Genomic DNA, 27,813 nt, shown 5'->3' on the forward strand with positions numbered 1-27,813 from the left:
GAGGCTAGAGAAGAGCATGAAGCTGAGGAGGAAGGAGCGCCGCCAGCGCGCAGGCCCAGAAGCGCCCGAGCCCCGACTGCCGGCGACGCCCCAGAGCGGAAGAGGGAAGTGAAGGCGCCAGGCTGCGGGTTCCTGGTGGGCTTCGCTTACCGAGGTAGAGGCAGCAACCCAGCGGAGGCTTTTGCCGCCGGTCGGGATCGGGGATGTCGAAGAACACGGTGTCGTCGGCCCGGTTCCGGAAGGTGGACGTGGATGAGTACGACGAGAACAAGTTCGTGGACGAGGAAGACGGGGGCGATGGGCAGGCCGGGCCCGACGAAGGCGAGGTGGACTCCTGCCTGCGGCAATATCCTTGCGTCTGCCGGCCTCCCTTCCCCGTCCCGCCCCGCCCCTCTCCCGGGACCCCGCAGTCCCCGGGCCAGGGGCGCGGAGCTGCCCCCAGCGGCCCATGACTTAAATCTGTCCGCTCTGAGAGGGCAGGGGACACTCCCATTTCTACCCGAGTCGCCCGGAGACCCCAGGGACCCGCCTCGGAAACTTGCCCTTCCCGGCGCGCCTTTCCCGCCGCGATTCCTCAGGTTGCGGCCGGAGTTCCTGCCTCCGGGAACTGGCGGGGCCGGCCGCGCCCTCGCGGCGCGGGGGGAGGCATCTGGTGCTGCCGTCTGGCTCTCGGGGGGCGCTCACGTTGTCCTGGCCGGAGTCACATCGGCTCCAGAAATTTGTGTTTGGGAAGTAGCAGGCTGCCGCTTCTGTTGTGGTGGTTTGGTTTTGGCAGCGTTGGGAGGGTTTATTCCTTGCTGGGAGGGATGGGGCGGTTTGCAGAATTGAGGCCCTCGATCTAAACCCTGGGCGTTTTTAAAAAGCATTATTATGTAAAGAGAAAGGAATTTGGCAAGATAAAGGTTGCAAGGTACAGAATTTGTTAACCGGCAGGAAGGGAAAGAGTACGAAACAACCAACTCCCGAGAAGGAAGGTTGGAGGCTTTTAACTGCTAAGCGAGGGACAATGGAAAGAGGGATTGCATATGGAGAATCCCTGGAAATATTTAAAATAAACCCCAGTGAATAAAATAGACGATGAGTCATTTGTACAAAGCAGGATCATTTTTGTAACCCTGAAATCGTTTCCATTTCAGTTAAAATGTGGCTGTCAGTTCCTGGGTTTTGTTTTTGCATATTTGAATATTCATAAATTTCAGCATTTGCATCACATCTTTTTTAGAAAAATGTAAATGTTGCAACAACTAATGCTGTAATTTTAGAGAATCTCAATTACTGAATTCACTCATTTCTAATTATTCTTGAATGTATTATAAGATAGGGAAGACTCTAAACCCTTTCCTCATCAATGTCCTATTAAATAAAGTATAATGGAGAAATATGAGTGAAAATACTGGTTGTAACTATATCTAGTCTTAAAGGCACCTAAAATACAGCACTAAACATTTATCAACATGCAGATGTTTCTTTGATTTCCACAACTTTCACAGTCAGATGTTGCTATTTTGCATTACTTAAATACTTAAATGCTTTAGGTCTTAACAATGAGCCAGTCTGCAACAGACATGCTTTTCTAGAAGTTCTGGTAACCCTTGAAAATAACAGCTTACCACCACCCATAGGGATTTTTTGGTTTGGGGGCTTTTTTGGGTCAGACTTTTTTTTCTCTCTTTCTCCCAGACATAAGCAGTGAACATGACTCTGTCTGAAAATACTCTTTGTGGTGGATAAATGATGTTTTGTGAACTAACTTTAGGTGGATGGGTGAGGAGTCTTTAACTGGTACCGCTGTGTCCATATAATGGATCTGCTTTTTAATCACTATGGTAAAATAAAAAGATACTGTCTCTTCTTCTCTTGTTGCAACCAGAAGAGACAAGCTCTGGGCCAGGCACTACGGATGGAGGAACAAGTAAACTCTGTGGTTTTCCTTTTAGGGGAATGACTGTATATTCTGACAGTCTGATTGGCCTTCCGTGTCTCATACTCGCTAACTCACTGGTGCTTTCAAAGACTAAATTTAATAGGTATGACCTAAAACAGTTTCAATAACCTTTATGAAATATAAGAGAAAATAACACAAAACAGAAAAATTAAGCTACTACCTAAAGGTCCTTGAATTACTAGATCTTTCGTAGTGCCTCTTTTCATTAATATTGAGAGATTGCTGAGGTATCTCATTTAGAGTGCTGTAATAATCACCAGCATTTTCTACCCACATTTCAATTCATATAGAATATAATTCTAGCAAGCGTTTGGTCTTTATTTTTCCAGTCAGAATCACATAAAAAGACATCTTGGTTGAGAATGTGCTGTTTCATTTTGGGACCTGATAATTCTGAGATACGTATAATTTTTTAGAAATGTAACTGGATCATGTTTGCATCTGTGTCTTACTGGAAAAGAAAAGGCTGTCACCAAAGTGTTCATTTAGTAGTTAGAGCCAGACAGGAACTGGTCTTTGCCTTATTACTTTCTTTATGTCTTCAATATTTTACATTTGATTGACATCCTTGAAACCAACATGCTGAGTTTTCCAATATTCAACAGAGTGACCGTGGTAATTTTTCTTTCTATGCATAAAGTCAGGTCTTCAGAACCAATGATATTTACAGTGCTTTCCTGAGGGCTGCCCTTTGGTGCTATTCCCTTAACCTCCATCACAGGAAACATGACAGCCGCCCTCCAGGCAGCTTTGAAAAATCCCCCTATCAACACCAAGAGTCAGGCGGTGAAGGTAAGTCCCAGACCCACAGTGATCTCTGCTGATACCGAAGCTTTCTTACCAGAATCCTCTGAAGTGTCATGAAGGCAACAAATATTTTAACCATTTCTTGTCTTTGATGTGGAAGAGCTTACTCTGTAGTTTGATAGGTAAAAATTTACATGTGAAAAACAGCAATCTAATACTGAGTTATGAGAATGAGAGATCTTTTTTGTGTGTTTATTGGAGGCACTTGGGTTGAATTTGAGCAAAGGCCTGAAGAATAAACAAAACTCTTGCAAAATAAACAGATTCTATTTAGTTGCTTTTTTAGAGAGAGGTCATTGAAATTTCAGCTTTACCACCTTCTGCTTTTACATGGGTGAGTTTTTATCACAGTTTGCGGGTGGGAAGTTATAGCTGTGGTGGTTAAGAATATTTTTCTAAATTGGGTAATTGCATAGTCTTTAAACTGAAGACAACGATAGGTGGTAGAAACATTCTGTAAACTCCTGATCATTAGGAATGCCAAAGATATCACTCTTGAATAGGCGAGGTGAAATTGTTGAAAGGGTAAATTAAGTGTTCTCTGCTTCCTTCATGGGTGAAAAAATGACTTTGCTCTTGGAGCAGCCTTTTATCAAAGAAAAAAAATCATCGTAAAACGAAGATCACTATATCTTATATCTTGACTGTAGATAGGAAACTTAAAATGGGTGTTCTTAAAAGCTTAGTTTTATTTATTATTATTGAAGGATGGTTCAATATAGAATTGCAGTTCGTTTTTTTCTTTGTCCTCAGGGTTTTTTTTTTGAGGTCAAGAAGTAAAATTTAAATACCGATTTAATAAAATGGGCAAGTTATCATATGTGTTTGTAAGCAAATCCTTTCAGCTCTCCTTCAGACACGTCAAGAGTCTGTCCCCCTCCACTGCTCCCATGCTAGCCCAAGCCAGCCTGTATTATCGCAGTCCCTTCCAAACGGGTCTCCCAGCTCTGCCTCGTTGCCTGCGCCCCAACCAGCCCAGCATCGGCTTGGTCTCAGCATGGCAGCCAAAGGGATCCTGTTAAAATACCAGTCAGTTTATATCACTGTTCTTCTCAAAACCTTCCAACATCTTCCCATTTCTCTTAAAGCCAGAATCCTCACAGGGGCCTGCGGGGCTCATGTGGTCTGTCTTCCCGCTGCCTCTCTGACTTCCTGTCCTACTATTCTGCCATATCTCTCTGGCCCCCAGGGAGCTTTCTGCTGTCCCTGAACACCCTGGACACACAATAACAGTATTTGTTCTTTCCTCTGTCTGAAATGGTTTTCTCAGATACACCCAAGGATGCTTCTTTATGTCCCATCAGGTTTTAATGTCACCTCAGTGGAGCCTTTCTGGAACAACCACTTCACACGCACGTCTAAATGTTCTGTTCTGGGGCGCCTGGGTGGCTCAGAGGGTTAAGCCTCTGCCTTCAGCTCAGGTCGTGATCTCAGGGTCCTGGGATCGAGCCCCACATCGGGCTCTCTGCTCTGCGGGGAGCCTGCTTCCCCCTCTCTCTCTGCCTGCTGCTCTGCCTACTTGTGATTCTATCTCTCTGTCAAATAAATAAAATAAAATCTTTTTTAAAAAGACATTAATTAAAAATAAATAAATAAATTGATAGATTAAAAATAAATGTTCTGTTCTTTATTTATCCCCAGGATCGAGCAGGCAGCATTGTTTTGAAGGTGCTCATCTCTTTTAAAGCAAATGATATTGAAAAGGCAGTTCAATCCCTGGACAAGAATGGTGTGGATCTTCTAATGAAGTATATTTATAAAGGCTTCGAGAGCCCCTCTGACAATAGCAGTGCTGTGTTATTGCAATGGCATGAGAAGGTAAGTTACGAATTCTAAATCACCATGACTGGCTCCTTTATAATAGAAAGTAACAATGACACACCTTCTACCACCTAAATAATTATTTTGACTTCTCGGCTGTACATCTTTGTTTTTACAGATAAATGCATGGAAATGCAAGTTTAGATTTATGCTTACTGGCCTTGGTTTTAAGAGATTCTCGTTTACAACACATTCAGTGAGGAAAACACACACTAAAGAGATAGTAAAACTCGTCTTTGTCAAGTCACTTGATGCCTCAACCGTGGCCAGATAAAGAGACTACCTTTTATGGATGGGGTAACCAGACCTCCCCGTTTTCCCAAGATGGCCCCAGTTTATGCCTGTTCTCCCAACATAATTATGACTAATTCCCTTTCAGTCTCCAGTGTACCAGTTGGAGAGTAATGTATATGGTCATCCTGATCAGGAACACTTCCCATTTGCCAGTCACTGTACCATTAGTTGATGTTTCATTTAAGCCTTATAATGACCCTACAAGGTATATAAACATCTTTGTCATCCTCAATTTAGAGGTGAAGAGACCACTTAAAAACCTAAGCCACGTGGTTCCTGTCCAGTGTCAGGATCATAGCAGCCACTGATGGAGCACTTACTGTATTCCAAGCACTCTCCCAAGCACTTTACAAATATTAACTCCATTAATCCTCATAAAAATACTAGGAGAGAAAGCTTGTTGTCATACCTCTTTTGGTGGATGGAGAAACTGAGGCCCACGTTCAGCCTTGATTGCTTCCTAACATCAGTCACCAGTTTTTGCCATTCTGTCTGCTAAGTAATTCTCCAGCCATGCACTCGGATACCTCTCTAATGCAGCTCTTTGCAGCCTCTCTCCGTCTGTTGCTGTAACTTCCTATCCGGGCCTCCAGCTACCAGTTCTGCCTCCCTCGAATCTGTTCTCCACCCGGTTGCCAGAATGCCCTCTCTCCAAACCAGATCTACCCTGTCAGCCACCTGCAGAATGAAGTCCAAGTTCCTAAGTCTAGCTGCTCCTCTGCTGTGCTGTCCTTCCCCCCATGCTCCGGCAGTGAGCAGCGTAATCATGTGCTTTCCCAGAATACACCGTACTGTTTCATACTCCTCGACCTTTGCTCAGGATTTTCTCTGTGCCTGAGTGCCTCCTCACTGAGGGCACAGCTCTGTCACTGCATACATTATACTAGCATGATCTCCTTATATATCTGTCTCTTCCTGGTAGACCAGAAGATGCTCTGTCCCTAGCATCCAACACTGTACCCAGTACACAGAAGTATTCAGGAAGTAAGCCAGAGCTTTCAATTCCTGATACTCAGGACTTGCAGTTTTTGAAGGGAAAGTCAAAATTTTAAAGTTCCCAAGTTCTTAGCTATTGAATAATACATTCTTAGCTTGGGGGAATAAAAAGAAACTGACAGACTGGCTAATCTAAATGGAACTTAGGGCAGTTGATCCCGGTTTGAATTTCTTCCTGACAGAGCTAAGAGAGCAATATGCAAGTCCTAGTTTATATGTGAGCACTTGTTTTAGGCAAGCACATGCTGTAAGAACATCCTGTTATGCAAAAACAACATAGTAGAATATCAGCTACTGTCTCACTGGCATGTGGGTGCACGAGGCAGGGACTGCGAAGGTGGTGTGGGTCTCTGTGTGCTGAGAACAGTGCCTGGCACACGATGGGTGTGCAAGAAATGCGTGTGAAAATTAATGAATCCAAAGCTGATAGCTGGACACATTCCTTCTTTAAGAAAAATGTTTTACTTGGTATGAGAATTGACCCTTCCTGATTCCATCAGCATTTACGTTTTGGTTTCTTCTTAGGCACTTGCTGCTGGAGGAGTCGGATCCATTGTTCGAGTCCTGACTGCAAGGAAAACCGTGTAGTCGGCAGGAACTGGATAGGCTGTGGGTGTGGGAGTCGCTGGTACAAAGACCAAAACAACCAAATGCCACCGCTGCCCTTTAGGCGGCATCTGTTTCTCTCAGCTTTGCCTTCTTGCTTCCTTTTTTCATCTCTGTAAAGAAGAAAATCACGTATCTGTTTTCCTTTCATGAAAATTGGGATAATACAGAGGAAATATTTATGAACAGGAGTATTCCATGCTCTGAAAAACGATTTCAGCGTATACCTGTCTGTATATAGTACAATTTGCCTCCAAGTTTAATTGTGCAATTTTAACCCCTATTGGCTTGGTGGGGTTTGGTTTTGTTTTTGCATTTTTCTTTAAGGTGTTTTGTTTCGTTTTTGACTAATAGTGAGAAATTTGATCAGAATATGAGGCCAGTTTCCTAACTCACTGCTAGCCAGGAAATGATCTTTATAAAAAATACAGTTGAGAAACTGGCAGCTGTTAACATTGCAAAACTGGACCAGAATTCCCTTATTTAAGCAAAATGTGTTTCTGGAATGAGTGGTGGGTGAACAGCATTTCAAGTTGCAGCTTTATTTCTGCTTACCGCCAGACCACGGGAGCTTACGGACGCTGCTTCTCGCTGCATCCGATAATCATGGCCTCCCGATGTCTTTGTGGTCTCCAGGGTCCAGAGCAAGGAGTCTTGCTCTACAAAAATGTATCTAGGAAATGCCAGAGCCAGTTCGGCACGAGCATAAAACTTTGTTCTAATAATACGACCCAGTGTGGGGAAACTACTCCAAACGAGAAAAGACTTGGAAACAATGATGAAGTTCAAACTCTGGGCAGCCTCTGAATGAACCGCTCTTTTCTTTAGAAATGTAATCGCTGCCTTAGACATTACGAGGTATTTAACTAGTGTCTAATACGCCCTATAAATGTCTTCAGTGTTCTTCAGGGTAATGAGGATCTTAAAAGATTTGGTTCAGATCCAGACACATATACAGTCTGTATTGTAGCTCAGTGGTTTTTAAAAAAGGAAAATGCCACATAGCAAAAAGTGTTTACTTTGTTGGACAAACCAAATCGGTTCTCAAAAAATGACCGGTGCTTATAAAATGTTATCATTCAGTAACTCCAAAACAAACCACCTGAATGCACATGACCAAGAGGGAAATCAGCCTGTGTTTAGTATTTACATTGGACACCAGTTTTGTAATCACTGTCTTATGTGAGAACTGGTGGAGAAATTCTATAACCTCTTTGCTGTTTTTGATACCTGCTTTTTGTTTTGTTTTGTAAAAATGATAAAGTTCAGGAAATAAAATGTCAGTGTTGAATAATTTATTTTTCTCTTATTTTAATACTTATGAATGTGTGGTTAATTAAGGGGGAAGACTTCCTGTTTTCCCAGTAGGTTATGGTACTTTGGACAAGAAGTAATTTGGTACAGAAGATTTCTAATAGAAATCTCCTTTTTTCACATGTAAAGGAGAGGAGTAAAGGAGAGAGTCATTGATGAAGGCAGGGTACCGCTGGATGGAGCCTTGGGAATGATTCCATAGCCCTCTGGATGCCAGCTGAGCCCCTAAGTATCACTGCCCAAAGACCAAAACTAGAATGTGCCAGGTAGCCTAGCAGCTGTGGTCCGTTGCTCCTGGCCGGTACACCTTTCTCACCCCACAGCCTCTCGTCTCCACACTGGCCCTGATTAGATGCTTGCTCTCAAGCTCTAGAAACTGAAAGGGCAACTCAGAAGGCTGGGAGTTAAGCGAAATAATAGATAGTCAAGTAGGTACAGCATAACCCCTTACAAACTTAAAAATGAAAACAGAAGTGGTATTGCAATACTTCTTTGTAAAATCCTTCTTAACGTCATTTTCATGACTATCAATGTTGTTGGAGAATATTCTGGGGTTCCGTATTTTATAGTTCCCCAAATGGGTGTTTTCTAAATCTGCCAGCGTATCCGCTTCACTCAGGGAGAGAGTAAAAATACTTAACAATTAGGGCAGCACAGGGACTGATTCAGAGTGGATGCTGGCTGGAAACCACTGGCTCACCCAATTCCTCTGGGCTGAGCCTGGGGGTTGCTGACCACACTGCCAGACCGGCTTAGGGGGTTAGGGTGATTGCAGAAAACCAATACAAATCCTAAGGGGCACTTTTGGGCACAAAAGTAGTTCTTTCCCCTCCATTCCCTTCTACTTGAGTCTGGGGGGTTTTTTGTTTCATTGTAGCCATTTTTGTTTGTTTTGCCCTTGCCATTTTTAAAGGGGGCAAAATGGCACACATCCCCTCTTGGTAATTAGGTGACCACACCATGTAGGCAACAGTCATACTTGATAGTAAGTGTGCTGATGTCTTAAGGAAACTCAGTAGCATGTATGTGCAATCAATCTATAGATGCTACAAATTAACAGATTGTTATATTTTAAGCATTTACTGCGTTACCAAGGATCATGAAGAACATAGTAGAAGAGTAATAATACGCTAGTAATAAGTATGTTCGTCAGTAATAACTTCACTTAAACAGGTAAGAATAATTTTATCCTCTAAATATTTTCGAGCATTTCTTTAAAATGCCAGTTGAACATCAGTAATCCCGCCAGGGTCCATGTGGTCCAGAGTTACATGAGCTTCTTTTTTTTTTTTTTTTCTTTTTTTTTAAAACAGGATAGAATCCTTTTTTTTTTTTTTTTTTTTAAGATTTTTTTTTTTTACTTATTTGACAGAGATCACAAGTAGGGCAGAGAGGCAGGCAGAAAGAGTGGGGAAACAGGCTCCCCACTGAGCAGAGAGCCTGATGCAGGGCCCAATCCCAGGACCCTGAGATCATGACCCGAGCTGAAGGCAGAGGCTTAACCCTCTGAGCCACCCAGGTGCCCCTTACATGAGCTTTATAAAAATACAAAACCTAACACAGATAGAACACAAGTAACAGGAGACCAGAGGCATAGTACCCCCAGCATATCACGGCTTTTAATTTCCAAAGCAAGATTCTGAGAGTATGTGGATTAAGATACAAAAGCTACCCTTTGTTGAGTATTATGTGTCCAACCCATTGTATATTTTATCTTCAAAACTGAAGCTTGGAGAACATATAGAAGATCCCATGGTTTGTAGGGGCCAGAACAGGAATTCCAACTCTGCCTGCCTGACTCTAAGATTATACCACACTTTTCCCCTCAAGTCTGGAACTTGGGGAATACAGATATTTCCAGGAGAGAAGAGGATTGGGGTTTCCTTTAGAAATCTCAACCCTGGATCCATGGGGGCTACTGTTGAGAGGAAAAATCCACTCGGAAGCCCTTCAGAGAGGTGAGAAGAGTAGACAGGTGCTGAGGTCAGAAGAAGATTCGAAAAGGAACTACAACAACGACATACCCAGCAGCACACAGAGCATAGCTATTTCTTCACTGTGAGTTTAACTTGCTTTTCAATGACTTTTAAAGCTGTGACATTAGAGTTCAACACTCATAACATGCCTAACTCCACTAGAAAAGAGAAAAGTGGCCTAGGGCTCCTCAAAGCATGTAATTTCTCTGTGTGTCATTCTTTTTTTTTTTTTTTTTTTTTTGTCAGAGAGAGAGCACAGGCAGACAGAGAGGCAGGCAGAGGCAGAGGGAGAAGCAGGCTTCCTGCTGAGCAAGGAGCCCAATGTGGGACTCGATCCCAGGATGCTGGGATCATGACCTGAGCCAAAGGCAGCCACTTAACCAACTGAGCCATTCAGGCATCCCTGTGTGTCATTCTTTATGCAGTTTTTTGGTTTGTGGGGGGTGGTTTTTTTTAGAGGGAGAGAGAGTGGGGCAGGTGGGCAGAAGGAGAGGGAGAGGGAGAGAGGGTCTTAAGCAGGCTGCACGCTGAGCTCAGCACAGAGCCCTAGGAAAGGTGAGGCTCCATCTCAGGACCCTGAGATCATGACCTGAACCGAAATCAAGCTGGACACTTAACCAACTGAGCCACCCAGGCACCCCACTCTTCATGCAGTATTTTCAATATGTTCTCTGTTTTCCATGTTTTCACAGATGATGTATTTTAACTAATAAACTTCTATTTTAATTAGTTTTGTCCTAATTCCATTTAGCAAGAACCAGAGCCTCAATCTCTGATTTCATTAGCCAAGCTCAATATATTGTTGGTCATAACTAAAAATTAATTGCCTAATTGGATTGGGAAGAGTCACTTTGGTCACCTGCACTGTAATGATCCGGTCCCCTGTTTTGGAGGTACCCCAAATTGGCAGCTTGTCTTGGAGGACGATCTTGGAGTGCCCTCATTCTGATTTCAAAGCCAGTTGAGGATTAGAGTTTCTGCAGAAGAAATCCTAGGAGATGGGACATCTCTGAAGTAACTGGGCTTGAGGAAATCCAAATCAAAATCGTAGACCTGTGTGGATAAGGAACTAAGGCTCGGCTCGCCAGGCACGACGCCAACAACAGGGACTCCGGGCGTTCTTTGCGCCGTGGCCCTCACACACGTGGTGGGTTCGTATGGATCTGGAAAGACTCTAACTGCTGTTGTCTACCTGTACTGTTTCCACTCCTTGTTGGCATTTTCCTGCTCTGCTTTCCTTTCCCGAATTATTTTCGCTCTTCATTCCTGCTGCTGCTGCCTTCCCGCCCTCTTTCTTCTCTCTACTCCTCCATACTCAGACTCATTGCCTGCTGATCATATATGTGGCTCTCGGGCAGATTCGTCCAAGTAAGGCCCTACCCCAATTCTACAGCTGACTCGAAGTGTTTAAAAACCCTTTCTTTCTAACCACGAAAATGCTGGGGTTTATTTCCATAGCTTGCTTTGGACAGAAGTTGAGCAAATAACCCAAAATCTCAGACTTGATTTCTAAAAGTACATATTTTCCCCTTTAGATTTACAAACAACTTCACCTTAGAAACCAAAAAAGGTACAAAAAAGAGCACCAAGGTGACTGGGAATGGGAAGACGAGCCCAATAAAGAAATTGATTTGGCTCTGAACATTTCCGACAGGGGTGCCCTACAGTAAGGCTGCTTCTGTCCGTAATCCTGCCGGGGATCTTCCCCTAACCCCATCTCCACCTCCGCCCGGTATCACTGATGGAGGAATATGTGGAAACACCAGTTTCCAAACGTCCGGAGCGCTAAAATGCAGGTGCTTCTCGAGCCAGGCTGGGACCCACAGAGGTACCGCACAGCATCGGCCGCAAGGGGGCGCTACTTCCCCGCGGTGATGAGCCAACCACAAGCCACGTGGGCTCGAGCTTCCCCTCTCAACGTTTGTTTTCCTTCATTGATGTCACTTGGATGTTTAAGTAATAAACATAAATTATCTATGTTTACATCTCTTCTCTAGGAAACAGTTCCCTAAAGGCTGTCTGCATGAAAGACAAACCGAAGAGTATTCGGCTCCTGCCCCGCGTTCTAAGTCTCCCATATTTTTCAGCCCAGCATCTAGCTCCTGCTCTAGAGCAGACAACCTCTTGAACTTTCCCCCGGAAGGTGCAACCTTTCTGAGGTCACAGCTATGTCTTATTCACTCCCCGCAACCCCCTGACATAGTCGATGCTCACCAAATATCTATTGTTTGCATCATAATGGTTGAGCAGAGTCATCGAAAATATCCTGACTTACTTTTTTAATTAAGATTTTATTTATTTATTTGTGAGAGAGAGAGAGAGAGAGAGAGAGCATGAGCAAGGTGACGAGCAGAGGGACAAGCAGACTCCTCGTTGAGCGGGAAGCCCAATGTGGGGCTCGAACCTACGACTATGGGGGACATGACCTGAGCCAAAGGTAGACGCTTAACCCACCAAGACACCCAGGCACCCCTAAGATATCCTGAGTTCCAGGCACAGGTCCTGGGGTGCCTGGATAGGAGAATATATTTGAAGCACAAATGGAGAACTATGATAAGAGTTAAATAATCCTCCTTGGATTCAAATAGCCTAGATCCAAGCACAATTTCAGTTGGCTTCAATGTGGCCATGTAGGCCAAAAATTTGTCAGCCTTGGGCAGAAATTAGAGCCATGATGGGGAGCATGAGTGGTCTGGGTAGTGTGCGGCTTTGCAAATCACCAGAGACAGCAGCTGAGGGACAGAATTCGGGCTCACATCTGGCCAGCAGTGGCATCCAGGAAGTTTACGTGGAACAGCTTTCATTATTCTGTGGCATCACCTTGAAGGTCCCAGACGCGTCCCAACACTTTTTATTTCCCTTAAAGGTAAAGAAAGGTGGTTTCTGATCTTTGGCCATTACAAACAATCTACAAAACAATGCTACCAACGATGCTACAACAAATCATTCAAAATTATTACGCCACCTTTCTTGACTCTATACTTAGGGGTTCCTTAGAATATTTAAGACACAATCTTTATCTTTCAGAAGCTACACTCTAGGGAATGGACATCATAAGCAGCCTGCAATTCTATAGGAAACGAGCTAGAATAGAGAAAGGAATAAAGTCATGTCGAATACCGAATGGGGAGCAATTACTTCTCCAAGAGTGTAGGATAGGGAAAAGCTGCAAGAATATAACCTTTTCACCAGGCTTGCAGGCTGTATAAGAGTTTGCCAGATAGACAAGAGCAGAAAGGAATACCAGGCAGAGGGAACAGTACAATATCAGAAATCACCCAATTAGCATTCCAGAATCTTGTTCATTCTTGGTATTGAGTCAAGTTAATTAACTGATACCATTGTACCACCAAGTGATTGAGTACTGGTTCCAAATTTTCTTGGTCATCAGATAGAAAGCAAAAGATTTCCTTAACTTATATGTCATTCCCAGTGTTGATTCTAGCCAGAGGGAAAACATCTGCTGTGGAGACAAAGCCACTTATAAATGACATGGTACAGCTATTGGTCCAAGAAATATATACACAAGGCACATGCTGACTGATGGTGACTCTAGAGTGCTGTGCTGAGTAGGACATGTCGGGCGCCAGCAGGAAGGCAGACCACGGTAATTAGTGATTTTGCAATGGGTTTTGGAGGGGTAGAATGACGGCATATGTGCTACTCAATTACATTCAACACCCTGAGTTATTTGCCCCTGACCTCTATCTACCAACTGAAAGTAGGACCGTCTTGTAGCACAACTCCAGGGGTCCCCATTCATGCCATGCAGTCATGTTCTCAGGGGGGCCCTCATAGGAACTGTGTAAATGGTGCCCCTTGGTGCCATACAACATGACAGTGACTAAAGTTCTGCTTAACTCGACTTGCGAACCCCCTAAAACGCATGCCTGCATTTCTCTGTAGGTCTGCACTATTCTTGGCTTTATTACCAACCAGACTCCTCTCCGTGTTCATCAGAAGCCCCCTATCATTTTCCATCTTGAAGTTCAGACACCCAGACAAAAACTGACTTCTCGTTTTCAGTTCCACTTCCAAAGTCCCAGGGAAGGATTCTGATTGGTCCAGCTTGAGTCAAGAATCAACCTCTGGACCAATCAGCTGTGAAGAGTAGGACGGATCATGCTTTACTAATATGGAAACTTGTTGTAACTCAAGTTCTTAGAAATAGGAGATTCTTATTTCACAAACTAATAAATGTCTATTTCATATACAGGTTCTTCCAGGGCAGGATCCACGGATTACTTATCTTTGATCAGCTTATAAAACTTGTATGTAATTGGGTCCTTCATATATTTCACTCAAGGACCAGGCACTTTTTACTGAATGATGAATGAATATATGCATTATTGTCTCCATTTTTTACATTTTTTATTATTTTTTAAAGATTTTATTTATTTGTCAGAGAGAGAGAGTACACAAAGGAGAGCATGAACCAGGGGCGGGGAAAGAGAAGCAGGCTCCCTATCAACAGTCGAGCAAGGAGCCCAACGTGGGACTCGATCCCAGGACCCTGGGATCATGACCTGAGTGGAAGGCAGATGCTTAGCTGATTGAGCCACCCAGGTGGCCCTATTGTCTCCATTTTAATAAGGTTAGCTCAGATAATTATATTGCCTGAAGAAATATAGACATTATAGGATCAACTAGAATTTCAGTGTCTGGTTATAAACAAGACTTTTCCCACTACATGAAGGACTACAAATGGAGACGTAGGTGATATGGCATAATCAAATAAGCTTTTGCTTTGGAACAAACAGACCCAGCAAGCTCTTTAATCTTTGTCAAGTTGCTTTACCTTTTCTGAGCCTGTATATTCTTCAGCAAAGTGACAACGATGTCATCTACAGCACAAAGTTGTTATGGAGCATAAACCCGTAAGGAATGTCAAATGTCTGGCATATCAGATCTTTGAGAAATATTAGTTAGAGTTCCTTTTTGTACTAACTGTCTTTGTTGGAGTTGTTTCTCAATTTTCCAGCCATCTTTTACGTCTGCGTGCCATCCTATTTGACTCTACCATTGTTTATTTTGCTAGCAGGTAGACCCCGAGAGACCAAGCATTATGTCTATACAACTTACTCTTTTTAAAGAATACCAAGAAGGCCAACCGTGCTTAGGAAATGTAAGCATACCATTTGATGGTGACAATGCCTGGATTACTGAAAGAGCCTTCCACCGGTGCCACACAGACACTCTCCATTCCATCTCTACACAGCCAAATTCTTTTTTTCAAATCAAAGATTTGAAAATCAAAATCTTATTATATTTCTCTTCTTCTTAAAATGCTTCAAATGCCTCCCATTGCTTTTAGTATAACACCCAAAGTCCTTAGTATGGCCACTAAACTCTATGTCTCCTCAGTCTTTCAGCCTTAGCCACAGGGGCCTCCCCTCAGTGCCTCCACCATGCTCCCTCAGTACAGGGCCTTTGTACACACTGCTTCCTCTGCCCAGATGCTCTTCCCCTCTCCCTCCCTGTCACCTAACTCCTCATTTAGTGTGCTTCCTCAGGAAAATCTTTCCACATCTTATTTAATCTAAATTAGGTCCCCCTCACAGCCAAGAGTAGCTATAGTCCTTTTTCTGTGCAGCACTTGGCACTCTGATAACTTACATTTATTTACCTGATTATTTGATTACCTGTACCACTACTAAAAAAATGTTCCACTCCATGAAAACAGGCGCCTTTTGTTGTGTCACCTTTTGCTCACCACACTTCTCCCATGACTAGCACAACGAGATGTTGTACTGCAGAGGTAGAGAAAATATTGGTTGAAGAAATGTATGTTGTACAGTAAAAATGACCAAAAACTTATTTCTTATTGCTGTACAACCAATTACTCTAAAACAGAGTAGCTTCGAACAATAAGAATAGTTTATTACCTCTCACAGTTTCTGAAGGTCGGGAATTTGGTGGCGGCTTCCTGAGTATCTTTTGCTTTGAGTCTTTCATGAGGTCGTAATCAGAAGTCAGGGGGCGCTACAGTCATCTGAAGGCTTGTCTGAGGCTGGAGATCTTCCCAAGAGCCTGGAAGTTTCACTGGCTCTTGGGAAGAAGCCTCAGTTCTTTTCCACATAGGCCTCTCCATGGGGTTTCTTGAGCGTCCTCAAGACATGGCAGCTGGCTTCTACCAGGGAAAACTATCCAAGTCTGCAATTTTATGGCTTAACATTGGAAGGCACAGACAGTCATGTGTACAGTATTCTTTTGGTCACACAGGTCAGCTCTGATTCTTGGTAGGACTACACAAAGACATGAAAACCAGCAGGCATGGATGACTGGAAGTCATCTTGGGGATGGGTTACCATAAACGACTCTGTTTAACTCTTGTATTTTCAGACCTTGATGTATGGAAAACATTTGTACAAAGAAAGTGAACATTCTTCCCTGAGGCGTCTCTACCTCCCTGGGAATTATACTGGGTTTCTAAATTCAGAAACTCTAGTGAAAGTCTCAAAAAATAACTTTCTCATACACAATTAATTAACAAGTTACTGTTTCCCAAAGCCTCTGACCCATTCAAGTTACTAGGAGGTCACATTCATTTTCCTATTCTATCACTTACATACTGCTTCAGAACAAATTACCACAAAACTTAGAGGCTTAAAACACACATTTACCATTTCACTCTTACTCTGGGTCAAGAATTTGGGCATAACTGAGCTGTGCCTTCTGGCCCAGGGTCTCTCTTAGGCTGTGATCACAGTGTGGGGCAGGAGCCATACACATCTCAAGGTTCAGCTAAGGCTGGATCCCTTCTGCACCCTGCTTAGACTAAGGGCCTCAGTTTCTCAACTGCTGTTCCCCAGAGGCTCTTGGCCACATGGCCGCTCAGTAGTGTAGCTCACAACACAGCAGCTGGTGTCATCAAAATGAGCAAGGGAGAGGAAGTGGGAGAATGCTAGTAAGACAGAAATCACAGCCTTTTGTTACCTAATCTTGGAAGTAACATCCCATTACTTTTGAAGTAACATCCCCACTCTCTCTCTTTCTTTTTAAAGTGTTTTTAGCTTATTTTTTTTTATTGCTAATTTTTTTTTCTTATTTTATTTGCTGTATTCTCTTTGTTAGACACAAGGCAGTAGGTCCAGTCTGCATTCAAGGATAGGGGCTCACACAAGCGTGTGAATACTATGAAGCTGGGGTCATTGAGACCCGGTGGCTGCCTACCACCCCCAGTAATGTCCCTGAGTTAGGGAGCATCTCTCTGCTTAGCAGAGACTTCCACTGCCCATCCCAACCTGGTTTTACTATTTCCAGCCCTTTGGGGGCCCACTCTATAGATAGCCTAACCTCGGGTTTCTGGAAGCATTCATGGGAAAAATTCTCTATATTCTCACCAATTTCAAGAATTCGTCTCTTTTTTAAAAAACAAAACAAAACAAAACAAAACCCTACAATTTTTCTGATTTCAAAGGTAAGACAAACTTGCGGTGCCTGGCTGTCTCAGTCAGTGGAACATGCCAATCTTGATCTTGGGGTTATGAGTTTGAACCCCACATGTGGTATGGAGTTTACTTAAAATAAAAATTTTAAAAAAAATTTTTTTTAAAGCAACACAAGCTCATTATAAGATTCTGACAATACTGAAATATAAAACTATAAATAAAAGTTCCCTAGCTTTCCTCCCACATCTCAGAGATAACTTACCAATGTTAATACTGTGCTATACACGTCCATCCCTTTTTCCATTACATGTGCTAATACCATATTCTTATTAATTTATCAAAAAGGTATCAAATGCGGAATGCCTGGGTGGCTCAGTAGGTTAAGCAGCTGCCTTTGGCTCAGGTCATGATCCCAGGGTCCTAGGATTGAGTCCCACATCGGGCTCCTTGCTCAACGGGGAGCCTGCTTCTCTCTCTGCCTCTGCTTGCGCTCTCGCTCTCTCTGACAAATAAATAAATAAAATCTTTTTTTAAAAAAAGGTATCAAATGCTTCTTTAGTTTTTTGTTTTGCTTTGTGTTGTTTTATTTAACAAGGTAGCTTGGCCATCTTTTAATATCAGCACATATGTATCTATAGCATTCTGTTCCTATACACACACAGAATGATCCATTTAATCAATCCCTTATTGGTAGTTACTTAGATTTTTCAAAAAATTCTTACCTGTTATATAAACATTGCTGCAATGAGCATATATGTGTGCAGAACAGGTTTCTAGGAGCAGAAGGCTGACTCAAAGAGTATTACAAGTATATTACAAAGTGTTGTTCAGAGAGGTTGTCCCAATTGCAACTTTTCCAGAATTGATGGTATCTGTCAGAGTAAAGTCCCTGGAGGAACAGGTCTATTGCCTTTCGAGGGGATCCAAGGCCCTGTTAATTTTGAGGACAGCTAAAAAGCAGTAGAGGCAGAACTCCTCTGTCCAAGGCCAGGGCTGCCACAACAACAACAACAAAACTCAGATTAATTCTCAGCTGACTCTGGTTCTGACACTGCTTCGTGTCTCTGCGCTAGTAGTTGACCAAGAAATGAGGCTGTGTGGGCTGAGCCCACATCGCATGCAGTGTGACTCTGAGACGCCCCCACAAGACCCAGCTCATCATCTGGAGCAGACATTCACATGACTGATGGGTCGCCCACACTCCCACCAATTGTAGAGGACAACTGGTGACAGAGGGGACCCTGCTGGGCCTTTGGGCAGGGAAGGTCCCTTGATAGAGCCTTTCTGACCCAGCAACCTGAGCTGGGGCGGGAGGAACTGAAGAATTCAAAAGCCACAAACACCTGTAAACAACGGGCACCCGAAGGCAGGCCATTTTGTGTGCAAAGTCAGGCTCTATCTGTCCTCGTTCTAAGACTGCTCTCGTGATCTCCTATAAAATGGAAGCTCTCTCGGGGTGACGACATGGGTGTGTAACACAGCTAATACTTCACAGAGCCGTGCACTTAAGACGTAGGCATTTTACTACATGTAAATTATACTTCAAAAGCAAGAAGGGAGGGAGGGATCATAAAAGATAAAAGGGAAGAGAAGGAAAAGGAGGGGCAGGAGGGGACAGGGTTCTGTCACAGTGTGTTCTGTCCCCACCCAAACACACCTCTTCTCAGGAGGCTGAGAGAACAAAGGACCTGTGGACCTTCTGCCCTGTGTTCCAGCCTGTACCGAGTAAGCCGCTAGTGTTGGCCCCAAGCCCTTTGCTCAACAATGGTGCATCCATGGTAACTAGTCAATAGTACAAGAGACGGAATAACTGAGAAAGAGCGTCTGCACAATAATGGCGTGTGGTGACATAACACTATGAAGTATCAATGGGTGATTCCTCTCCTCGCTCTCCCTTTGCCTCGGTGACCTTTCCCCCATTCCTGTGGAGGAGCAAGAGGCTCCCATTTATCCCGGAGGAGGCTTGTCCTGGAAGAGCCAGAGAAGAGAGCAGATTGTTGGCTTTTAAATTCAAAAGGAGTCCTCCTAGGTAACACTGAAAGGTAGATGGAAGGATGGAGAATGTTGGCCAGGCCAGTCTCCTGCACTCTCCACCCTCCTTCTTCCAACTGCCCCCTTCCCAGCTGCCCCCTCCCCACCCCTGAGAAGATAGACAAGGGAGAGAGCCAGGATGGATGGGGAACTCCTGGGAGAGGGGCTGAAGGCCATGGCCTCTCAGAAGTCATTAGCTTCAGAGGAGAAAACAACAGGCCCCCTAGAAAAGTTTGGGAATTTCAGAGTAAGAGAACTTGAGTGGGTTTAAATCTGAGGTGTCTGAGTATGCTTGGAACGGAATAAGATTGTTTTCTGCCTCCAGAAGGAAAAGAGAACTAAAAATAAAGAGTTGGGGAAAAATGTAGATTTTTTTTTTTTTTTTTTGCATATCTGTATTAGTGGGAAAATGCACATTTGCCACAAAAGCACAATTCTCTGGAGTGGATGTTTCTGCTTGTGTTCCGCATCACTCTTATCACAGAGATGTCTTTTCCAAGCCTAGAAATCACATCTGTGACCTAACTGGGACAGCCAAGAGAAGAAAAAAAGAGAGAGAAAGTTATGGCTCAGCTCTTGTCATCTGGAGATTTTCATCCCGAGTGTCAGCTCAGACACTGAATGGGAAAAGAGAAGGTACTAGATTTCCCCTCTCCCTTTGCCAAGAAAGAAAACTCTTTCCCAGGCCCCTGTGCCCAGGCCTGCCCTAATTTGTTTCCCAAATTAGGAAAAGAAAACCACATGATGAGGCTCATTTCACACCCATTTGTACTTCCCCACCCCTGCATGTGACTCAGCAGATACTCAGGGGCTGGGTGAGGGAGGGAGGGTCCAGTTTCTTTAACCACTACCACCTGATGGCCAGCTACAGCACAAGCAGAAAGAGATGCTTTGAACAAAGGCTTCCTCCAGCCTTGATCCACGACCTGGACACCTGGACCACTTCCCTTCCTCCCCTCCCCATTCTTGGCCCCACTTTGGCCTCCCCCAGAAGGGGAAAGAAATGTCCCCTTGTTCACGCTGGGCATGCGTGGTTCAGTTCTAACAGCTGAGCCCTGGGATCAGTTGGCCAAAGGTAACAGGTGGGTTTTTAATTTTTTTTAAGTTCCCAGAGAACGAATGAATCTAAGATGCTATGCTTTTAGCTCCCCAAATGGGTGCTTAGTGAACGGAAGCATGGAGTAATCAGCTGAAATGCAGAAACCCCAACGTGGGTGCTTAGATGGTTGGGAAATCGTTTCTAAAGCAAGAGCAATAACGATAACCAATCAAAGTCTGGCTCCGGATTTAGCAAACCGGACCCAAAAGAGCGGTTTAAGGTCTAGACAGGTGTTGTAGTTTCACACACTGCAAGAAATACTGAAAATCTTACCGAAAACCAGGCGGCTGAAAGACAGCCAAAAAAGAGAAAGGAATCCCTTCAGTTCACCGAAGATAGCGCATTGGGACCGCCAATATGCTGGAACACTTTAATTTGGGAAGAAGGCAGAATTCATTTGCATATATATGTTCAAAGTCCTAAGAATTTAAGCATAAGTTTTTTTCACCTTCTGGAAATGATGTCTGGCCCACACAACGGACAGCTGATTTTCCTTTGACCTGGTATTGGCCCTGATCATCTTACCCAGCATGTCTCCAACTGCACAGAAGTGTTTTCAGGGCAAGGACCCTGACCTTGCCTCTGTTTGCAGAGCCCCCAGAGTATGTAGACTAAGGGCTTTGTAATTATGTGAGGATGACTTAATTAAGCCTGGCACCAACCCTGGATTTCAGTTCTTTTCTTTTTCTGGGTTAAGACAACAAGTACGAAGACTGATAAGAACACCATCATCCCGTAGTTTAGAAGACAGTGAGCTCGGAGATACAGCACTGTGACTCTTTGCCTGAGCAGAATGAAAGGGAATTGTTGGATCCTGAATAGCTAAATTTAAAATGTGCACATTTGACAATAACAAATGACAATAGCAAAGAGCCAATTTGTTTTAATCATTTTCCTAGAATGGAGCAGAAAGCACCTGATTTTTTAAAGCTACTTCATGGTCAACTAAACACATTTCTTATTCCTCAGAACACCGTCTTGGGGCTTTAAAAAAAAAAAAAAAAAGCCCTCTGCAAAATGACACTTCCTGTTTGTGGACTGTTGGGTGCTCTGCCTCAGGCTTGGTAAGCGGGGCCCTGCTGGGTTCCTGGGTCTTCCGGCTGGCACCCCGGTTGCTAGAGAGATCCCAGGAGCAGGATCCAGAGTGAGCAGTTGTCAGAGGAGTCTTGGCTTGAAGCTGGAAAACAGCTCACTGGGAGCCTCAGCAGACAACATGAATTTTTCCAGGATTAAAATGAAAGCCCCAGGGAGCAAAGATTTACCTGCTTGGTCCACAGGCAGAGAAAATCTGGTTGTCCATGAGCGCAGTTGCCTTGTGACATTGGCAAATGCCCTTAGCTGTCCTTTCTTTGTAGCTTTGCAAACAGGCCCAGGAAAGCTAGGGTCCAGCAAACCCGGATCCCACCGGCTGGGGCCATGCTCTCCCTGCTCCCCTTTCTGTCAAGGCGCCTCAGCCTGAGGCAGACAAGAATTCTGGGACTGCTTGGGTGGCCCTGTGGGATTCTAGAAGTTACCTGGGGATGGCAGGACTGCAGGCCCACTCCCTTCAGCTCAAACACGCTCCAGGCCGAGCTTCAGGCTCTCGCACCAGCCTCGACAGAAGAACGACACATTACTAGGCCAGGGGTTCCAGATGCCAACTATCTCAGATGTCTTTTTTACAGTTCTGTCTGTTTTTGTATGTATCTTGATATTTATTTACTTTGATAGAAATTTGAGGTCACAGGGGGAGGAAAGAGGTCTATTATATTTAAGGTTTCCAAAAGTCAGGACTGCGAAGCCATGCTGCAGGGTGCCCTAGCCCAGCCTTGTGCTGGTGAAAGCCCCTACCTCTCCCAGCCTCCTCTGCAGAGGTCCTGCCTTACTCGCCTCTGCCCTCGGACCCCTAGGGCCCAGCTGTTTCTTACACAGCTTGCTTCTCCCATAATCAGTTCCATATGAGGGGGACTCCATTTCTGATGGTCTGACGGGTCCAAGACCAGTGATTTTAGAGCAGGAAATAACAGCTTTTGTATTCATGGCAGTGAAAGGCGTGAGTCTATCAGACCATGGGGTGCCTGGGTGCCTCAGTGGGTTAAGCCTCTGCCTTCAGCTCAGGTCATGGTCTCAGGGTCCTGGGATCGAGCCCCACATCGGGCTCTCTGCTTAGTGGGGAGCCTGCTTCCCCTTCTCTCTCTGCCTGCCTCTCTGCTTACTTGTGATCTCTCTCTCTGTCAAATAAATAAATAAAATCTTAAAAAAAAAAAAAAAAAAAAGACCACGGGCCAGAATTTCAGGAGAACTCGAAAGGTCAAATCATTCTCTGCCTCAAAGCAGGAGAGCACCATCCCTAAAACCAAGGTCCCTGTTTTGATTTGCCTTTTAATTTAAAAAGTTTCCAGGGACGCCTGGATGCCTCAGTTGACTGAGCATCTGACTCTTGGTTTCAGCTCAGGTCACAATCTCTTGGTTGTGGGACTGAGCTCTGTGTTGGCTTCCACGCTCAGCGGGGACTCTGCCTGAGTTTCTCTCCCTCTGCCCCTTCCCTTACTTGTACAAGATCTCGCTAAAAGAAATAAATAAATCTTAAAAACAACAAAACAAAAACAAAAACAAAAAACTTACAGCTGAGATATCTTTGACACACTTTGGATCCTGGGCAAGCAAAAAATTTGCCAAAGCATAACCAGTACAGGTGAAATGCCTCTGACGTGTCAGCTTCCCCTTTCCTCTTCCTTATGGAGCATACGTTTGCTCCATAAGGTCGGGACAGACCCTGCATGTGATCCAGATAATTTATGAGCTCTGTAACCTTGAACATGTCGCTTAAGCGAAGACTCTGCTTCTTTCACTATCAATGGGTGCGTGTAAGGAGTAAATGAAATGAGGCATATCCAGTGTTGAAAGCTTGCCTGGCACACAGTCAGGGCTCCGCAGAGATGCACTGATGTGATCGTGTTAGTTGCCAGCCCTCCTCCTAGCCCCTCAAGGATCTCCAGCCTCTGCAACTATGGCCATTGGATACATACTGGTCCTTGAGCGGGGAAGCTTGCAAGTATGGGCTTGCACTCATCTTCAAAGCACCTTGATAGCAAATAGGCAGTAAGGCTTCAGGGGGAAAGGCTGGAAGAAGAGAGGCTGGGCGGTTCTGCTAATTTTTGAGGATTGTCTGAGGACTCTATACCCCCCATGGGTCATTGGCTTCAGCCCTGTTCCCTAACCTTCTCGAAGATAACGTGGGAATCCCGGGAGACCCCCTGTACTCCTTACTAAACATACACTTACTAGGGGAGGAGTCATGTTGGTTTGCAGTAGTCATTACTTCCCTTCCTTCTGCATCCTTTGAGACATGTCTGCCGTCTAAATTTTGTGTCTGGAGGAGGGGAAGTACCTGTGGAAAAGGTCTGGAAACCATTTGCCTCAGATCTCAACCCTTGGCAACCCCTGAAGAAGACCTGAGTCTCTGCTACCGGACGCCGACCTCTTCTCCGGGACCCTAGCCGTTCCTTTGTCTCGGCTGGTGGAAATGAGTTGAGGGGTAGCCTAATGTAGCTGCTCAGTTTTGCTCAGGAAGAAGGCTGCTAGAGTTTATGCAGAAAGGAGAAGAAAAGCATTTCATCAGTGGAAAGGAGTTACTACAGACTGACCAAGATTTCAGAAAGACTGCTGAACCCCCATGGGGTTCGAGATCGGTGAAAGGGTGAGGGCCACAGTCCAAGGACACTCTCTCTTCCCCCTGTCCCTCCCCCACCTGTTCAGAATATCACACCCACTACAGGTGGGGCCCCCTTCTTCCTTTTCAGAGGCTCCCCTTTATTCCCTCACTTCCCACTGACCCCTCAGCTCCTCACAACCTGACTTCTGCCTCCCCTATGCACTCCCAGCTCTGCTGATGCCCCAGCCTTGGCCTCCTGCCTCCACCGCTCCACAGCATCCCTCCTTGAAGACTTCCATCTCCTGATGTGTGTGTCAGCATCACCTTTGCTCTCCCTTGTCTCTCTGAACACATTCTTACCGACCTTCCACAGCTCCACCTGCCTTAACTAGGAATTCCCTAAAGTTCAGTCTTTTTTTTTTTTTTTTTTTTTTTTTTAAGATTTCATTTATTCAGGGGCACCTGGGTGGCTCAGTTGGTTAAGCCACTGCTTTCACTTCAAGTCGTGATTCCAGGGTCCTGGAATCTAGCCCCACATGGGGCTCCTTGCTGAGCAGGGAGCCTGCTTCTCCCCTGCCTGTGCTTGCTTTCTTCCTGTCTCTCCATCTCTCCCCCTCTCCCTACCTCTCTGTCAAAAATATTTTTTTCATTTATTCATTTGAGAGAGAGAGGAAAAGCACACAAGAGAGAGTAAGAAGGAGAAGTAGACTCCCCTGCCAAGCCGAGAGCCTGACACAGGGCCTGAACCCAGGACATCGAGATCAGGACCTGAACTGAAGGCAGACGCCCAAACAACTGAGCCACACAGGCACCCCCATCAATCTTGGTTTTCATTAAGGCCATATCGGCCCATCTCAGCCTTAGGTTCTGGAGAGACAAAATGATCAGAAGTATCATCTGAGGGGCGCCTGGGTGGCTCAGTGGGTTAAAGCCTCTGCCTTCGGCTCAGGTCGTGATCCCAGGGTCCTGGGATCGAGCCCCACATCAGGCTCTCTGCTCAGCAGGGAGCCTGTTTCCCCCTCTCACTCTCTGCCTGCCTCTCTGCCTACTTGTGAGCTCTGTCTGTCAAACAAATAAATAAAATCTTAAAAAAAAAAAAAAAAGAAGTATCATCTGAGAGTGATTTGTATAAAGCCGTGGGAGTGCAGGGATTGACACCCCATTTCCTCCACTTCCTGTGGCAGCCTCCCAGCCTCTCCAGCTGGAAACACTAGGGGATCCTTTATCTTTGATCCCTTCTCTCCTTTTTCTCCACGTGCAAGACCATCATGTCTTTGACGTTGCTTCACGCCCTTCCTGTCTTCCTGCAGCTGCCTCAATATTATTATTCCTTGCCTGAAACATTGCAGTAACTTCTTAATATGCTTCCTTGCCCTAATAGGAACCACTTCTCCAGCCTTCAAAACACCTTATTTCCCCGTCTTCCTTCCATAATTCTAATGCCCCAATGGATAGGGATGGAAGGAGAGGGCAAGAGAGGGTCTGAAAACCCTTGGCCATAAGGAATAGATGCCTCACTTATAGCTTCTAAGCGGACAATCCAAAAAGGGAGAGAAGGAAGTATGAAAAACTCTGTTTTGTGGAAAAGCGCAATAGATTCTCAAGCAGGAAGTCCAGTGTTTTGTGTAAAAGGGAACTTCCATAGCAATAACCCTGGACAGAAGGTCATGCCTGTTATGGATTTAATTGCATCTCACTGTAATAAACCATTCTGCAAGTTTTTACGTGCTAAGAATTCTGAGGGGGAAATGGCTACAGAGCCAAGAGCAGGCAAATGAAGAGCTAAGAGAAATTTGCTCAGAGCTTGGACAGAAGTGGAACTGAGTATCCCAAGGTCCCGGTGGGGAGGTAGTGCCCAGTGTGCTCTGAGACTACTGCTCCGATAGGCCTGGAGTGGGTGGTAGGAATGCCAGGACAGAGGATCAGCACCCCATGAAGCAAACAAAGACTCTTCATTCCTTTCTCATGAATTTGGAAGCCGAAAGAACACCACTGCATGTTAGCCGTTGCTTGGCGCTTTTATAAGGCATTCCATTTCAGTCTCGGGACAAACCAGCAAGTCAGGCACCGTTCTTAGAACCATTTTGCAGAGGAGGAAAAGAGGCTCTTGAGAACTGGGGGGATTTATGAAAGTTTGCTTAGGTCAGACCTGACAGACCCAGGATTTGAATCCAGGATTTCTGACCCCACAATATTTTCTTGGTTGAAACACAGGATGAGAGAGGGCCTCGAGTGGTTCCACAGAACTCAGGGTATGCAGGGGGACAGAAGTCACTGAGCCACCTCCAAATGCTGGCTCAGACCAGTTAAGGCTCCCTGGAAAACCAAGGAGAACTTAGACCCAGGCTCCCAAAGGCTCTCCCCCAGAGTGATGCTACATCTGTGATAGATGTAGGACTATGACAGAAAGGGTCAGCAGAAGGGCCCCAGACCACAGTACAGGTGGCCCGGTTAACCTCATAGATGGTACCAAGGGAGTGGGCTTTCAGGAGTAATAGGGGACAGTCTGTTGGGGTAGCAGTAGGAGTGAGGAGACCATTCATGCCTGACATTATTTACAGGACTGGTTACAGAATTTGCAGAATCCTCTGAAAATCCTCTGAAAATGGTTTCTTGTTCAGAAAAGAATTTCAAAATGAGGGGCGCCTGGGTGGCTCAGTGGGTTAAAGCCTCTGCATCTGGCTCAGGTCATGATCCCAGGGTCCTGGGATCGAGCCCCGCATCGGGCTCTCTGCTCAGCGGGGAGCCTGCTTCCTCCTCTCTCTCTGCCTGCTTCTCTGCCTACTTGTGATCTCTGTCTGTCAAATAAATAAATAAAATCTTTAAAAAAAAAGAATTTCAAAATGATGGCAGAGGGGAGTGAAACCAAGCATGGGGACCTTCTAAGCCTAGGACTTCTAGATGCCAATATAATTTGTGTGTGTGTCTGTGTCTGTGTGTGCCTCTGTGTGTGTGTGTCTGTCTATGTCTGTGCATCCAGAGGAGGAGTGTTGAAAAGGATAAGTGCTAGGCAGAACCAAGATTCTGACTTCTCTATCTTCCCCCAGTTCATTCCAAATAGCTGGATTATAGCAGCCACCATGCAACAAATAGGTCCTATATTCAAGCACATGACTGTATTATTATTCCTATTTTCCCACATGGGCAATATGAGGTTGCAAGAGGCTGTAAGACCCACAGCCAGTGAGAGGAAAGTCAACATTCAAACCCAGGTTTTTGGACTCTGAAGCTCTCCCTTCTTCTGCACATTTTCTCCACCTTCAAACCCTGCATAAAATGGAGATCTTAGGAGCTTCAAGTAGGGAAGTTCCATACCAGATGAGTACTTCCCAAACTCTGGCCCTGTGTATATATCACTTTCAATTTTTTAGTGATATTTTCAATTCACCTATGCTGTAATTTACTTAGTATTTTTCTTTCACTAATTCACCTAAAAATGTTTAGCTTCATTATAAAATATAATAACTGTGAAATTGTGTTTGGTGTGCTAGCTATACATTTTTTCAGATACACATGAAAACAAAAAGACTCCATCCCACCTATTCCACTTCCATAATTTATCTTATGAATATGTTCACAGAAGTGTCAAAGGACATATATGCAAGAACATTCATTGTGACATTATTATGATAGCATAATTGGAAACAACCTGACTGTCCTTCAGCAGAAAACTGGTTATGTGAAGAAAATCTACTATATGGCCACAAAGGAGGAGGAAGCTTTCTATGCCCAGATAAGGAATTATTGTTAAGAGAAAGGGCAAGGTGCAGAACTGTATACCAAATGGTATGTGCATAAAAGGGGAGGGGATCTATATTTGCATATGCCTAAAATCTCTTCTGAGAAAAGAATGTCAATACACTAATGCAAATGGTTCCTATTGGGTAGGAAGAGTTTGG

The 27,813-nt window shown here is 44.6% G+C and overlaps 1 protein-coding gene across 1 annotated transcript; it reads left to right on the forward strand.

Annotated features, from left to right (window-relative positions):
- ARPC5 (actin related protein 2/3 complex subunit 5) lies at positions 1 to 6,658 on the forward strand. The gene is made up of 4 exons (XM_032862660.1): positions 1 to 346; positions 2,665 to 2,737; positions 4,394 to 4,570; positions 6,389 to 6,658. Exons 1-4 carry the CDS (start codon positions 204 to 206, stop codon positions 6,449 to 6,451), a joined length of 456 nt encoding a protein of 151 aa, XP_032718551.1. The 5' UTR covers positions 1 to 203; the 3' UTR covers positions 6,452 to 6,658.
- The last annotated feature ends 21,155 nt before the right edge of the window (positions 6,659 to 27,813 follow it).

Source organism: Lontra canadensis, unplaced genomic scaffold (assembly GCF_010015895.1).
Source record: "Lontra canadensis isolate GAN:19392208 unplaced genomic scaffold, GSC_riverotter_1.0 scaffold24, whole genome shotgun sequence".
Lineage (NCBI taxonomy): Eukaryota > Metazoa > Chordata > Mammalia > Carnivora > Mustelidae > Lontra > Lontra canadensis.